Source organism: Saccopteryx bilineata, chromosome 10 (genome assembly GCF_036850765.1).
Source record: "Saccopteryx bilineata isolate mSacBil1 chromosome 10, mSacBil1_pri_phased_curated, whole genome shotgun sequence".
NCBI lineage: Eukaryota > Metazoa > Chordata > Mammalia > Chiroptera > Emballonuridae > Saccopteryx > Saccopteryx bilineata.
Window position 1 is genome coordinate 51017444 of NC_089499.1, and position 17193 is coordinate 51034636.

The following is a 17193-nucleotide window of genomic DNA, read 5'->3' on the forward strand; positions in this document are numbered from 1 at the left end:
AATCAATGAACAGCTAAGGTGTCGCAACAAAAACCTGATGATTGATGCTTCTCATCTCTCATCTCTCTCCGTTCCTGTCTGTCTGTCCCTATCTATCCCTCTCTCTGACTCTGTCTCTGTTAAAAAAAATGGGAGTACAGTACCCATTTCACTGGGTAATGCACTTAGCACCTGCCACTTACAAAGCACTTTGTAAGTTGTGCTTTGTTGACAGCTATGAGTTTCATGGTACTTCCATTCTTCAGATGTGGAAACTGAAGCTTAAGTGGGTTTTCACTTGACCGAAGTCACACAGCTCAGAAGCCACAAAGATGGAATTTGAATCCAGGGCTCAGACAGGTTTCCTTTCACCCAAGTTAATGATGTTGTAATTGCCTCTCTCTTATGAAATTTCTCCTGACCCACCCCTTTTATCCTGCTCTCCATTCTTCCTTTTTCATATCACCTTTTAGCCTATTTGATTATTTTACTTATTATGTTCATTGCTTTTCTGTTTCTCCTTGCTAGACTGTGATCTCACGAGAGCTGGCTCTTATTTTGTTCACTATTGTGTCCCAAGTGCCTGGAACAGAGAATGGCACAGGGTACACACTCAGTATGTATCTGGTGGGTGGAAGGATGATGGCTGGGTGGAGGGCCTGCCTCTCTGCCTGCAGAGTCTGTGTTTGGAGCCCAGCATTGCACAAGAATTGCTTGTTCCTTGCCAATTCCCCAACTAGACCTGGAGCTAATGGGAGGTAAGTGGCGGGGCTCACTTGTCCAGGTTCTTCAGGGAGAAGGGCTGTGTGGAAAAGCGAATGTAGCTGTCGCGGTAGAACCACACAGTAAGTGGGTTCCAGTTAGTCACCAGGAACCACTGTCTCAGGTCAAACTTGGTGCCAAAGATGAGCAGGGGCCGCTCAATATACTTCTGCACAACCCACTTGCCATCCTTCATCATCATGGGGTTGCCGTCCACCAGTTTAAGCATCTCCTCCAGGTGGTCCATGCACATGATTCCTAAGGGAGAAATAGGGTGATCAGGGACCAGGTCAGGCTTGGGCTGAGGACCATGGACAGCTCACCAGAGTTCTCATCTCCATAAAAATGATAGGGCTAAGTGGGTAGGGATGCCTGCCTCAATCAGAACCCTGTTGCCTTTGGAAAAGTTGAAAATCTGCTAAGGATTTAAAATTAGTCAGTTTTTCCTGACTAGGTAGTGGTGCAGTGGATAGAGTGTCAACCTGGGATGCTGAGGACACAGGTTCAAAACCCCAAGGTAGCTGGCTTGAGCACGGGCTCATCATGCTTGAGCGCAGGCTCACCACCTTGAGTGCAGGGACACCAGCTTGAGCATGGATTCATAGACATGATCCCTGGTTGCTGGCTTGAGCCCAAAGGTCACTGGCTTGAAGCCCAAGGTCGCTGGCTTGAGCAAGGGGTCACTGTCTTAGCTAGAGCCCCCCAATCAAGGCACATATGAGAAAGCAATCAATGAACAACTATAAAGTGCCACAACTATGAGTTGATGCTTCTCATCTCTCTCCCTTCCTGTCTGTCTCCCTCTGTGCCTCTCTCATTAAAATAAAGAAAAAGTCAAGTTTGATTGAAAAAGAATATATACATGAATAAAAATTCAAACAGCACTGGAATTCATTTTTAACTGTATGCACATATGACTTTGATTAGTTTTTTTCAATATAATTAATAATATAAAACAAGAAACCAAAGTAGACAGTACAAAAAAAGATTATGTCTCCTTCCTCAGAGGCAGCCAACTGTGGCCTCCAGGTTCTATGCATATCCTTCCAGGTTGTGGGAGAGTCTACATGTGCCTGTTTCATAGGATTCTACACATTTAAACATGTTAAAGATTTAGAATAGTGCTTGGCATATGGTGAAAATTCAGTAAGTGTTAACTCATACTATTATTATTAGTCACCTATACAATAAATTTTTAGCTGTAGATTTTCTGGCTCCAGGGCATGTGTGTTTTTCCATTTATATTGCCAATGATCTGCACTCTCAGCAGAGCATATGATATTGTGTTTGCCCACATCCTACTCAACACTGCTGATTATTTATTTGCACCATTCTCCTGGGTAGAAAATGGTATCTTATTTTAATTTTATCTTTTTTATAACTAGTGAAGTATCTTTTTTATTTTCCTTAGAGAGAGAGAGAGAGAGAGAGAGAGAGATAGAGAGAGAGAGACAGGAACATTGACCTGTTCCTGTATGTGCCCTGACCAGGGACTGAACTGGCAACCTATGTGCTTTGGGATGACACTAACCAACCAAGCTATCCTGGCCAGGGCTTAGTGAAGTTAAGTATCTTATAAGGCATCATTTTAATGCTGATAAATATCAGAATTGCATTGCAAACCACATACCACACACTCACAAATCAATCTCGTTCCTTCACTGTTTGGTCCCCAAACAATCTGATCTCCTGCCAATGACACAGAATGTTTTGTGACTGGTTACCAAGCCAGATCCTTTCTCAAATGACCAGACTGATCACCAAGATTCCCCAAAACATGATGCATTGTGTAAAAAAGATTGAGACTGTTCATGCCCTTTGACTCAGCAATTTCATTTCTAGGAATTTATCTAGAAATAAATGGAAAGGCCACAGATCTCTGTACAGGATGTTCATTAGTGTTGTTTATAGTAGCAATCAATCTATAAACAAATAGGGGAAAAACTGGCAGCTATCTAAACACCCATCAGAAAAGGATTAGGTAAATCTGTGACAGTACAGCCAAACAAGATTAGACTACACAGCTGTAAAACAGAACGAGGTATGAGTACATAATATACTTTTGTATAAAGTTCACAAACAGGTAACACTAATCTATGGTATTATAAATCAGAATAGGGCCTGACCAGGCGGTGGCACAGTGGATAGAGCGTCGGACTGGGGTGAGGAAGACCCAGGTTCGAGACCCCGAGGTCGCCAGCTTGAGCGTGGGCTCATCTGGTTTAAGCAAGGCTCACCAGCTTCCAAGGTTGCTGGCTCGAGCAAGGGGCTACTCGCTCCGTCTGCTGAAGGCCTGTGGTCAAGGCACATATGAGAAAGCAATCAATGAACAACTAAGGTGTCGCAACGAAAAACTTATGATTGATGCTTCTCATCTCTCTCCATTCCTGTCTGTCTGTCCCTACCTATCCCTCTCTCTGTCTCTCTCTCTCTGTCTCTGTAAAAAAAAAAATTTAAAAAAAAATCAGAATAGGGATCATCATTGTGGGGAGGTAGAAACTGGGAGGAAATGTGGGTGGGGGTCCAGTATAGGTAATGTTTTATTTCATGACCTGGGTGCTATTTCCTCAAATGTGACAACTCATTGACTTGTATACTCAAAACGTGTACCCTTTTCAATAAGGTATATTATATATACATTTCAACTAAATTTTTCTAAAAACAGAGAGAAAAAATTTAAATTTCATGCTAGGTACACAGGAACTCATTGTGTTATTTTTGCTAGTTTGTGTATTTTTAAAGTGTCCATAACAATAAGTTAGAAACAGAGAAAAAAGCAGATTTAGATGTACTAAAATAGGGTGATCCCCAAGATCTATTGTTAAGAAAAAAGAACTATGCAAAGAATAAATAATACTAATTGATATAGAAAATTATTTTTAAAAAAGGAGGCTACAGCATAGTATGCTTTTATTTAAAATAAAATAAATACCTCTCTCTCCAAATGCATCAAAGGAATTGTAGAAAGAAATACACCAAGAGGTTACAGTAATCATCTCAGTGAAGTCAAGGTGGCTCTGCTTTCTTCTGCTTTTCTGTATTGTCTAATCTTTATTTTTAATATAATAAAAATATTTTTTCATACTTGGAAAAAACGAACGAAACTATTTCCAAGGTAGAAAAAGAAAGACCACAATGTTGATTTTGAAGTGACACCCTAAGAAAGTCTCCCACAGTCTCCAGAGATGTAACAGCTTCAATTAGACATAAACAAATTCATCCAAGGTATTGGATGAAGTATTTAGAAGGATCTGCCAAAAGTCTGTTTTCTACATCTTAGAAGTCCTTAACAGTTTTTGTGGGTTTTTTTTTTTTCATTTTTCCGAAGCTGGAAACGGGGAGGCAGTCAGACTCCTGCATGCGCCCGACCAGGATCCACCTGGCATGCCCATCAGGGGGCAATGCTTTGCCCCTCTGGGGCGTCGCTCTGTTGTGTCCAGAGCCATTCTAGCGCCTGAGACAGAGGCCACAGAGCCATCCCCAGGGCCCGGGCCATCTTTGCTCCAATGGAGCCTCACTGCGGGAGGGGAAGAGAGAGACAGAGAGGAAGGAGAGGAGGAGGAGTGGAGAAGCAAATGGGCGCCTCTCCTGTGTGCCCTGGCCGGGAATCGAACCCGGGACTCCTGCACGCCAGGCCGACGCTCTACCGCTGAGCCAACCGGCCAGGGCCATTTGTGGGTTTTTTAAAAAGATTTTATTTATTCAATTTCGAAAGGAGAGAGAGAGAGAAGGGGGAGGAGCAGGAAATATCAACTCCCATATGTGCCTTTACCAGGCAAGCCCAGGGTTTTGAACCGGTGACCTCAACGTTCCAGGTCAACACTTTATCTGCTGTGCCACCACAGGTCAGGCTCCTTAACAGTTTTTTTTTAAGACTTTATTTATTCATTTTAGAGAGGAGATAAGGAGGAGAGAGAGAGACACAGAGAGAGAGAGAGAGAGAGAGAGAGAGAAGAGGGGAGGAGCAGGAAGCATCAACTCCCCTATGTGCCTTGACCAGGTAATCCCAGGGTTTTGAACCGGCGACCTCAGCATTCCAGGTCGACGCTTTATCCACTGCACCACCACAGGTAAGGCTCCTTAGCAGTTTTTAAAGGCTGGACTAAGGCACCACCCCAGCTTACTGGCTCTCCTGTTCAGATTCCATTCACATTGGACTGAGCAGCCATAATAATAGCTTCCATTATCATATCCAGTGGTGGGTTCAGCTGGTTCAGACTGGTTCTGTAGAAGCAATACCTAATTTTTTTGTTGAGTTTGTTGAACCAGTTGTTAAAATGGCTTTTGTAATCAGGTTTCTCCCTAAGGTGAGTGCCTGGGCACCTGCCCAATGTGAAAATCACAAATTTACATTCCTTACTCTTTTTTTTAACATTCATCTGTACAACAACATAGTCTTTTTTTTTTTTTTTTTGTATTTTTCTCAAGTGAGAAGTGGGGAGGCAGAGAGCAGAGAGACAGACTCCTGCATGTGCCCAATCAGTTTCCACCCAGCAAGCCCACTGGAGGGCGTTGCTCTGTTGCAACCGGAGCCATTTTAGCACCTGAAGCAGAGGCCATGAAGTCATCCTCAGCACCCGGGCCAACTTTGCTCCAATGGATCCTTGGTTGTGGGAGGGGAAGAGAGAGATAGAGAGAAAGGAGAGGGGGAAGGGTAGGGAAGCAAATGGGTGCTTCTCCTGTGTGTCCTGTGAGAATTGAATCTGGGACTTCCACACACCGATATGACGCTCTACCACTGAACCAACTGGCCAGGACCCGCAACAGCATATTCTAAGCGCCTGGAGTAATATTCATTCCATCCATAAGTGAAAAAAAATTGCAGGTGAGGATGCCAATCAATATGTAATATGGAAATATCTTAAATAACAGCTTTATTGTTTTTCAGTTATTATTTAATATTTCTTCATTAATATTTTAAAACTCTTTTTTTTTTTTTTTTTTTTTTTCATTTTTCTGAAGCTGGAAACAGGGAGAGACAGTCAGACAGACTCCCGCATGCGCCCGACCGGGATCCACCCGGCACGCCCACCAGGGGCGACGCTCTGCCCACCAGGGGGCGATGCTCTGCCCATCCTGGGCGTCGCCATGTTGCGACCAGAGCCACTCTAGCGCCTGAGGCAGAGGCCACAGAGCCATCCCCAGCGCCCGGGCCATCTTTGCTCCAATGGAGCCTTGGCTGCGGGAGGGGAAGAGAGAGACAGAGAGGAAAGCGCGGCGGAGGGGTGGAGAAGCAAATGGGCGCTTCTCCTGTGTGCCCTGGCCGGGAATCGAACCCCGGTCCTCCGCACGCTAGGCCAACGCTCTACCGCTGAGCCAACCGGCCAGGGCTAAAACTCTTATAACATAATTTAGTTTTGTATACCTCTTTTATTCTTATTTAAAAGTTAAATCCATGAAATGATAAACTATCTTTCGGTATATCATTTTTTTTTTATACTTAAAACGGTCATTAGGGCAGAGAACTGGTGGTTAAATAATTTGAATCCCACTACTGCCCATAACCTTAACCACTATTGTATACCTCACAAGGATGCGCTGGTCAAATCTGAGATCCCTAGATGATAAGCACCTGCACGTGAGTATCAACAGACCTACCTAAAGCATCAAGCCAACTCTGAGGGCAGGAGAGGAGAAGCTGGCATCATCACAGCAGCCAGCGTTTATGGGATGATTACTCTGTGCCAGGCACCATACTGAGCCTTACACATATTACCTCTTGTAGTCTCACCTCATAGGATGTATTACTATCTCTCATAGTTGAGAGAACTGAAGGTCAAAGAGGTGAGATATAACTTGCTCAAGGTCACACATCATATTGATAGCAGAGCTGGGATTCAAATCCAGATTATTTGGCTCCAATAGGGCCTGCACTACCGACAGCCCTGGTCTCTAGTTGGGGAGGTAGGCTGTAGGGTGTTAGTGTAGGAATTAGGGGCTAACACCCACCTCGGCCACGGGATTTGGCTCCTGGCTTCACAATCCAGATGTTGCGATCTCCTTCCATGTCCATCTGGGGCAACACGGCACGCAGCTGCTGCAGGACGTCCTCACAGCGCTGGACCTGAGCCTTGAGGTGCTTGAGTTCTGCCCCCTCACTGTGGGGAGATGATGGGTCTTGGGCAGGGCTGGGTCTGGGGGCAGCATGGTAGACAGGCAAAGGGAGACACAAGCCCTCCTGGCCATGGTCCTACCAACATTGGTCATGCCCTCCCCTCCCTAAAGATCCAGATAGATCTCTTCTAAACCTCTATATCTACCTTTAAGCTGTCCCCCAAATTCTAATCAGCCCAGGGAGCCACCCAGACTGCTGGAATGGGAGAGGATGGGAAAATGCCACTTATTGCATCCCCCACCCATTCCAACACTCCATTTTCTGCCACCTCCCTTTTCCATCACATTAAAATTGACTTTGGCCTGACCATTGGTGGTGAATGGATAGTGTGGCTACCTAGGAAAATGAGGTCCCAGGTTTAAAACCCTGAGGTTGCTGGCTTGAGCACGGGCTCATCAGGCTTGAGTGTGGTTACATCTGGCTTGAAGCCCAAGGTCACTGGCTTGAAGCTCAAGGTCGCTGGCTTGAGCAAGGGGTCACTGGCTCGGCTAGAGCCCCCTGGTTAAGGCACATATTAGAAGCAATCAATGAACAACTAAAGTGTTGCAACTATGAATTGATGCTTCTCATCTCTCTCCCTTCCTGTCTGTCTGTCTCCTTTCTCTCTTGCTTAAAAAAAAATTACCTTGGCAGAATTTAATTGTACTGCATCTAGAGCCAGGCTCAGTACCAAAGGCTTTACATATATAATCACTAATCCTCCCCATGGCCTTGCCAGGAAGGTTTTACTGTTCCCATTTTAGAACAGTGTAAACGGAAGCTTGGAAAGTTAAGAGTCTTGCCCAAGGCCACAAACTGAGTTAAGTGGTTGAACCAGGACATACACTCTTTCCTACCTGATTCCTCTACTTAAAAGTGCTTTTGGGGGTGCATTCCTCTCTCTCTCTCTTTTTTTTTTTTTTTTTAGAGAGAGAGGGAGGGAGAGAGAGAGACAGGTACATTGAGCTGCTCCTGTATGTGCCCTGACCAGGGAATCGAACCTGCAACCTCCATGCTCTGGGGTGATGCTCCAACCAACTGAACTATCAGGCCAGGGCTTACTTTTTATTGATTTTTAGAAAGACAGGAAGAGGAAGGGAAAGAGAGAGGAGGGGGAAGGGAAGCATTTGTCGTTCCACTCTGTCTTACATTTTTTGGTTGCTTCCTATGTGGGCTCTGACTGGGGATGGAATCCACAACCTTGTTGTTTTGAGATGACACTCTTAACTGACTGTGCTAACAGGCCAGGCCCTGCGTTCCCCTTCTAATCTGTACCTAACACTGGTTGACAGATGAGTCCTTTCCTAGTCTAATTCTTTTCAAGCTCATCTGTGTTATACATCTCCGTGCTTTATTTCTCTTCCCTTCCTATCACCTACCACCTGACATCTATGCTTATTTGTGTGTTCCTATCCCCAGGCAGTACATCTGGCACTTATTTGGCACTCCCTTAAAGTTTGTTAAATGAATGAATGGTTGGATAAGCAAGTACTTTGGCATGAGCTTGCCTCCACAACTGATCTGCACAGATTGGGGTTCATGGACAAAGAGATACCCTGTTCCCTACAGGGCACAAAATGTCCTGAACTAAACCAAGTCACAAAATATCCCAGATGGTTGCCTCATCCAAACTCTCCCATTTCTTCTCTCCTAACTGAATAGAAAGGAAGCCTTCACTCGGTGCTAACCTCTCTTTAACATCTTAGCCTCTTGAATGTCTTCAGCCATGGAGAACTTATCTCTCTTACTAAGAAGGCAGCACCAACCACTGGGATAGTGCCAAGAACAGGGACAGCCAGGCGGAAGGGTGTAGCAGGGCCTCTTATTCACATCAAAGTCCTGACCTTTTTATTTCTAGGTTTACTGGTAACTTTTCTATGAGCCATAGCACAAAGAATCTGCTCAGTAAGTCTGTGATTTGGCCCAGAAAAGTGTCACATAGAGGTAGTAGGGGCACGTGTAATTTGAAAAAGTATGTTCAGCCCTGGCCAGAGAGCTCGGTTGGTTAGAGCGTCGTCCCGAAGAGCAGAGGTTGCCGGTTTGATCCCCTGTCAGGGCACACACAGGAACAAATCAATGTTCCTGTCTCTCTCTCTCTCTCTCTCTCTCTCATACTCTCCTTTCCTCTCTCTAAAATCAATAAAATAAACATAAAAAAAAAGAGCCTGACCAAGTGGTGGCGCAGTGGATAGAGCATCAGACTGGAACGCAGAGTACCCAGGTTCGAAACACCTAAGTCCCCAACTTGAGCACAAGCTCATTCAGCTTGAGTGCAGGATCACTGGCTTCAGCGTGGGATCATAGACATGACCCCATGTCACTGGGTTGGGCCAAAAGGTCACTAACTTGAAGCCCAAGGTCTCTGGCTTGAACAAGGGATCTCTTGCTCTGCTGTAGCCCCCTGGTCAAGACACATATGAGAAAGCAATCAATGAACAACTAAGGTGTCACATGAAGAACTGATGCTTCTTATCTCTCTCCCTTCCTGTCCGTCCCTACCTTTCCCTCTCTCTGTCTTGCAAAAAAATTAATAAAATGAAAAAATAAAGTTTAAAATTTTAAAAAAATTAAAAGTATGCTCAACATGACAATCTGATTTTATTTTTAGCAAAAAGAGAAAACAACCAGTGTGTTTGTGGAAAGTCAATCTTGATAAAAGCCTAGCTGCTGAGTCATGGATTTGTTTTAAAAAGTTGAGAAACAGAGCCTGACCTGTGGTGGAGCAGTAGATAAAGCATTGACCTGGAATGGTTCGCAGCCCCAGGCTTGCCTGGTCAAGGCACATGTGAGAGTTGGCGCTTCCTGCTCCTCCCTCTGCCCTTCTTTCCCTCCCTCCCCCTCTCTAAAATAAATAAATAAAAAGTTGAGAAACACAAACAGCATGGTGATTACCAGAGGGAAAGGTGAAGGTGGGTGGGGGCAGGTAGAAAAGGGTATAGGGGGAAACATGTTGAGAAACATAGCAGTAACTATTAAATGAATGAATTAATGAATGCTAACTATCTGTACTGGACAATTCAACAGTGTATGTCATATGATGCATATATATATATATTATGAAATTCTGACTTTTGAGAGGTTCCTCTAGCCCTCTAGAACTTGCCCTACACCCAGAAAGAAATAGGACTCACATTCTTTTCACATAATGCTCTAACTCAGACTTGATAATTCTTAGTTTAAGGAGGGTGGCTTTACATATTCTAGTAGCTAAGGGGAAAATACAAGGTCATTTTCATTTTCCGACTTTTTTTTTTTTCATTTTTCCGAAGCTGGAAACCGGGAGGCAGTCAGACAGACTCCCGCATGTGCCCGACTGGGATCCACCCGGCATGCCCACCAGGGGGCGATGCTTTGCCCCTCTGCGGCGTCGCTCTGTTGCATCCAGAGCCATCCCCAGTGCCCGGGCCATCTTTGCTCCAATAGAGCCTTGGGTGCAGGAGGGGAAGAGAGAGACAGAGAGGAAGGAGAGGGGGAGGGGTGGAGAAGCAAATGGGCGCCTCTCCTGTGTGCCCTGGCCAGGAATTGAACCCAGGACTCCTGCACGCCAGGCCAATGCTCTACTGCTGAGCCAACCGGCCAGGGCTTCTGACTTTTTTTAAATGAAGGTGAGAGCGAGAGACACAGGGAGAGAGATGAGAAGGATCAATTCATAGCTGCAGCACTTTAGTTGTTCATTGAATGCTTTCTCATATATGCCTTGACCAGGGGCTACAGTCAAGCCAGTGACTCTTTGCTCAAGCCAGCGATCTTAGGCTTCAAGCCAGTGATCTTTGGCTCAAGCCAGTGATAATGGGGTCATGTCTATGATTCCATGCTCAAGCCAGCAACCCAACACTCAAGCTGGTGAGCCTGCGCCCATGCTCAAGCAGGTGAACTTGGGGTTTCTAACCTGGGTCCTCAGCATTCCAGGTCTACATTCTATCCACTGCACCATCATCTGGTCAGACATTCATTTTCTGACATTTAAAAAAGATACAGCCTGACCTGTGGTGGCGCAGTGGATAAAGCATCGACCTGGAAATGCTGAGGTTGCCGGTTTGAAACCCTGGGCTTGCCTGGTCAAGGCACATATGGGAGTTGATGCTTCCAGCTCCTCCCCCCTGTCTCTCTCTCTCTCTCTCTCTCTCTCTCTCCCCACTCTCTCTCCTCTCTAAAATGAATAAATAAAATAAATAAATAAATAAAAAAGATACAAATGATGGGGGCATGTTGTGGGGGGTTGAGGTTGTTATATTGAGTGGGACACTTGAATTCATATTAATACAATAAATTTTAAAATTTAATAAAAAAAAGATACAAATGAATTATCAATGGTATGGGTTTGCTCAGTATGTCATTTAAAGTTCATTTATTAGTTCTTCAGTCTCCCCTATCAAATCATAGAATCTGCCTGACCAGGTGGTGGCACAGTAAATAGAGCTTCGGACTGGGATGCGGAAGGACCCAGGTTCGAGACCCCGAGGTCGCCAGTTTGAGCGCAGGCTCATCTGGCTTGAGAAAAAAAAAAAAGCTCACCAGCTTGGACCCAAGGTCGCTGGCTCGAGCAAAGGGTTACCCAGTCTGCTGAAGGCCCACGGTCAAGGCACATATGAGAAAGCAATCAATGAACAACTAAGGTGTCGCAACGAAAAACTGATGATTGATACTTCTCATCTCTCTCTGTTACTGTCTGTCCCTATCTATCCCTCTCTCTGTCTCTGTAAAAAAAAAAAAAAGTGGAACAACAAATTGAAGTCAGTAAACTTAAAAAAAAAAAAGGATACATAGTAAGTCCTCACGTTGTAGATAGGTTCTACAACTAATTGATGTGTAACAAAACCAACTTTACCATAGGCTAATTGATACAAACAAAAGTTAAGTTCCTACAGCATTTCATCAATGTTATAAGAAAACAACGTTATTTGAGGATCTGCTGTATTGCATAATCTCTCTCTCTGGGACCAATAGATTTTTAAAAGCCCTGCACAACAGACACTGTTTTAATTTTTAATTTTTTTTTTTTTTTTTTTTTTTCATTTTTCTGAAGCTGGAAACAGGGAGAGACAGTCAGACAGACTCCCGCATGCGCCCCACCGGGATCCACCCGGCACGCCCACCAGGGGCGGTGCTCTGCCCACCAGGGGGCGGTGCTCTGCCCATCCTGGGCGTCGCCATATTGCTACCAGAGCCACTCTAGCGCCTGAGGCAGAGGCCGCAGAGGCCACAGAGCCATGCCCAGCGCCCGGGCCATCTCTGCTCCAATGGAGCCTTGGCTGCGGGAGGGGAAGAGAGAGACAGAGAGGAAAGCGCGGCGGAGGGGTGGAGAAGCAAATGGGCGCTTCTCCTGTGTGCCCTGGCCGGGAATCGAACCCGGGTCCTCCGCACGCTAGGCCGACGCTCTACCGCTGAGCCAACCAGCCAGGGCAATTTTTAATTTTTTTAAATTAATTTTTAGAGAGGAGAGAGAGAGAGAGAGAGAGAGAGAGAGAGAGAGAGAGAGAGAAAAGGGGGAGGGAGGAGCAGGAAGCATCAACTCCCATATGTGCCTTGACCAGGCAAACCCAGGGTTTTGAACCGGCGACCTCAGCGTTTCCAGGTCAACGCTTTATCCACTGCGCCACTACAGGTCAGGTGACACTTGTTTTAATTAACTTTGTTTAACCCAATGTTTTCTAAATATGATTGACCACAAAAGCTCTTTTTTCTACAAAACTGATTTATATCCTGTAGAATTAACATCTAATGTAACACACTTTGGGAAACACTGGTTTCTAGGATAAAATCTAAATGATTTAATAGATTCTTAATAGTCTCTGCTCAGAACATAATACAAATTATACTGTCTAATCCTACCTTTGAGAAAGACATTTTTTTAAAATCTACTATGCATAGATTTTTAATATACTTTTGAGAAAAGTAAAGCTCAGAGATTAGTGACATTCCCAAGGTCACAGAACTTGAAAGTTGCAAAGCCAGGACTTGAACTGTCTCTCTGACAGCACAACTATGATCCTTGTGAATATGCTATGCCAAGATCCAGAAAGAATGGTTTGTATGCCATCATAAAGACAGTGGTAGCCCCTGAGAGTTATTGAGCAGGAGAGTAACAAGGTGAGCAAAGGGAGAAACTTAGGGAAGAGATGAGGACCTGCACTAGAAAGAGAGGTTTGTCCCTGAGAATTAGCTCAGAACATGGAAGCCCCCTAGCAAGGAGCACCTGCCTGTGCCCCACGCCATAGCTGCAGAGGTACTCACTGGACCACTTGGTAGTAGCGTTGGAGGAAGAGGGACCAGCCCATAGGGCTGAGGTACAGCGGGGCCTTCAGGTCACTGTCAATATCTCGGTGGGCCAGGTTGCTAAGGTGCTCCTCACAGGCACACAGAGCCTCATCCACAAACTCTGGGGACACCATCACCGGCCTTTTCTCCAGTTTCTTGGGCTTCTTGTCTCCTGCAGAGGTAGGGAGGGGTCTGTCACTAACTGACAGGTAACATGACACTTGCCATGGCACCCATAGCTCCAACACCTGTCACTTACCTGAGGACTCATCCTAAACACACTTGAGGTCCAGCACACACCTGTATCCCTTACTGCCTTGGGACCTGTCAGTTACCTGAGGTTTTGTTCTAAATTTACCAGAGGCCCTAGTGTTCACCCTTGGCCCCCACTGTCCCAGGACCTGTCACTCACTTGAGAACCCACCCCAGCCATCCCCAGGGCCTCCGTACCTATAGCCCCAGACACACCTGCAGCCTCTCTGCTACTGGGTCCTCTGACACACACACAAGGCCCTGTGCCTGATCCTGGCACACAACAGTCTTCTTTGCACCTGACACACCCAGGGAGTAGCAATGGGGAGGTCTCCCTCTGAAAGAGGCAGGGATTTCCCACCTCCCAGTAGACTACCCCTTATGTCCCTGGATGACAGCCTCCTGGATTACAACATGGGGACTTTGAGGTAGTAGTTAAGTCCAGAAAAGGAAAGGGAAAGCAATGGGTTGGGCCAATATGGAATGTGGCCTTCTCTGTGTCCCTCTCCATAAGACACAGGGGTCCTCAGTCAACCTAAAACTACATGGTTGCACTACTCCCTCCTCCAGAGACCTAAGTTCCCTATAGGCAGGACTTAATCTGTCCTTACTAGAGAGCTTGGGCACATGCCAGCACCATGGGAGAGCCGAATAAGGCAGTAGATTAACAAATGAACAGGAAGATAGGTTGGTAGGTAGCTGGGACAGAATAATAAATAAGTGGATGGACTGGAGGATACACAGGTGGTGGATAGGAGGATGGAAAAGCAGGTGGATAGATGGGGAGATGGGTCTGTGAAAGGACAGGTAGGAAGGCAGAGGAGTGGAGCGATAGAAAAGTGTATTGCTGAGAGAAGGTAAGTGAATGAGATCAACAGTGTGGGGATGGGCAGGGAGATGGATGGATGGATGGATGGATGGATGGATGGATGGATGGATGGATAAATGGTAGGCAAATGTGAGATCAGTGGTTCTGTGGATGAGTAGGTAGGTAGATAGATGAGATGGATGGAAGAACAGATGGCAGGATAAATTTATGGATGGTTTGGTGGGAAGGGGTGGTGGAAGGGCAGATGGATATGGAGAATACATAGATGTGTGGATGAATAATGAATGGATGGGTGGATGTGTGGGAGGATAAATTGGTGGAGCAGTGGAGGGAACCACACCACACTTACCTGGGGCCTCTTCCTCTTCTGCCTGGAGAGAATATGACTTCCACTCAGACTTGACCACCAGCTTGAGAACGCTGCGGGCAGCTGTCAACCAGAAGTCCTCTGCTCCCGGGGTAGGGAACACTCTACTCAGCCCTTAGGCTCCGGCCTTGTTCTGGTTTTGGAACCTGATCATGATCTGCCCCATTTTGGATCCAGAACCTGGCTACTTTCTGTCTCTAGAACCTGGGTTAGAACCTGGCTCTTGTTACAACTATAGAACCAGACCTAGAGTCTGACCTGACTTGGCTCATATTCTGCCTTCAGAATCAGACCTAGACTTGTCTGACTTCTCTCTTCTGTTCCTGATAGACTTTTGATACTTATTCTACCCAGTGGAATTTGACACAGGCTGGAACCTACTCTGGATTCCAGACTCAGTTCACTGACCAACTTTTAGGACCTGCTCTAGAATATAAATTAAACTATCTAAGATCTTCTAGAAGTCTGGGCTGACCAAGCTAGGAGGCTCATTAAGGAAGGCATATTAGGGAAAAATAAGGATTAGGGGCAGTGAAGGGATTCTGCTGGGGTGGACAAGAGCATGAGGAGAGAAGTCCTTTGCTCTCCAACATGAGCCAGGGCGAAAGCCTTCATTCTTCAGCCGGAGGGGTCCAGGCACAGAGCTGGACATTTACTTACCTATGAAGGCCTTTTTGTCATCCTCGGCTCCCAGGCGGTAGCAGCGTGGGAAGAAGGAGTCAGCATCAGCCTCATCAAACCATGGCAAATTCCGGAGATTGAGACACAGACCCACCTATGGAGTTAGCTTCTGAGGGAGCAGGCGGGGCAGGGGAGGGGGGCTTTCCCAGATAACCTTCCAGGGGTTCCCCACCCCGGCACATCCCCAGGCAGCTTAGGGAGTCTCTGTCTGGACATTCTCAGAGCCTCTGCACACTTGGTATGCCTGACATATTCATACCATGCAGTCCCTTTACCGAGAATGCCCCATATCCCTCCTATCCACCCTTTCACATTCTTAAAGATCTGCTTCCTCTAGGAATCTTTCCCAGCCCACATCAAAAAGTACACTAGCAGGTCCCAATTATAAAGACTTCATTTTACCACAATCCTAAAAGATAATTTTAAATTCTCATTTAAAGATGAGGAAACTGCAGCTCAGAGTGATGGAGTCACCTGTTAATAAACCAGGTAAGAGAATAGATCCATCATTCGGATATCCTCTACTTAGAAGGTAATCATTGGACTCGGTGTTTCTTCTGCCTCTAGAATCCATTTGTATCCTGGAATCTATTGTCAATATCTACATGTGCCAGACATTCTGCAAGGGGTTGGATTTGAACCCAGATCTGTCGGACTTCAAATCTCACTGAATTATATACCAAATACCTCCTGAGAAATCTTTCTTACAGAGAAGGAGAGCAGGGAATTGGGTTGCCAGCCCAAGGGCTGGGGGGTTGGTAACTGCCATGCCTACTCCCTAAGGGAGCCCACCTTTGTGGTAAAGGAGCCAGCCCGGGCATAGTGGTTTATCACTTGATCCTTTGAGAGGAAGCGAAAGTCCAGCACATCCCTCCGAGTGGTCCAGATGAAGTAGGGGATCTCATTCCGAACCATGCGGGACTGGGGAGAGGAGATAGGGGAGACTGGTGTGGGCAGCACAAGGCTAGAGGAGGCTTCTTCCTTCCTGCTGAGCAGGGTGAGTGGATGAAAAGAGAGAATGCTTCTAAGGTGGCCTCTAGCCCACATACCATCTTCGTGTAAAATAAAAAAGGACAGCTCTTCCTCCAGGGCACACATAGTGAGCAGAGAGGAGGTGGGCTTGCAGCCTTCTGTGGCCAAATGCCCCTAGGCAGTGACTAAGCTATATAGCTGAATATCACACCTTGTTCTGCCCTATGGCCATCAATGACTTGCTCTGCAGTAGGATGATGACCTCAAACTTATAGGCACATAGCATGTGACAAAGGCTCTACGTCTCTGTCTTTTCTACAACTTTGAGAGTAAGTTTATTAATAAACAATAATATCACATGCTAGACCATGTTCTAAGTGCTTTCTGTGTCAACTCATTTAATCCTCATCACAACCTTATGAGGCAGGTGCTATAGTTATCCCATTTCACAAATGAGGAAACTGAGGCACGAAGAGGGTAAGTGACTTGTCCAAGGGCTCAGAAGTTTACACCATGTGAAATTGCCAATACTCAACCTTTCCTGACATATAAAAATGGCAATTTGGCCTGACCAGGTGGTGGCACAGTGGACAGAGCTCCCAGGGATGCTGAGGTCATTGTCCCTCACCACTCTGCTGGCCCATCCAGGCTTTAGAGAAGCAATCAGGTTTTACCACAGATGGGGAAACTGGGGCTCAGAGAAGGAAAGAACCTGTGTGAGGTCATCCAGTTGGATTCTAGTGCTCTCCCTCCAACTAAGCAAACCCCTGTCAGACCCCTGGGCCCTCACCATCAGATCATGTGTCTCCTCCAGGTCATCAAATTCCAGTACATCATCGAAGCTGAACAGTTGTGGTGGCTGGAGCACCTCGTTCTCAACTTCATCCTCTGAAAATGCAGAGCCCAGGTCTGGTGAAGCCCCTGTCCATGCTCCTAGGCCCATAACAAAGTCTCAACCTTGGGACAGCGGGAACCAAAGGAAAGGGACTCAGGAGAGAC

The 17193-nt window shown here is 46.0% G+C and overlaps 1 protein-coding gene across 1 annotated transcript in view; it reads right to left on the reverse strand.

Annotated features, from left to right (window-relative positions):
• The window catches only part of TTLL3 (tubulin tyrosine ligase like 3), a 34642-nt gene that overhangs the window by 12310 nt on the left and 5139 nt on the right, over nucleotides 1-17193 (reverse strand). Inside the window, 7 exon segments of the mRNA XM_066245947.1 lie at nucleotides 756-999; nucleotides 6691-6839; nucleotides 13070-13265; nucleotides 14524-14622; nucleotides 15202-15316; nucleotides 16015-16143; nucleotides 16985-17082. Of these exon segments, the coding sequence (XP_066102044.1) occupies nucleotides 756-999; nucleotides 6691-6839; nucleotides 13070-13265; nucleotides 14524-14622; nucleotides 15202-15316; nucleotides 16015-16143; nucleotides 16985-17082 (1030 nt within the window).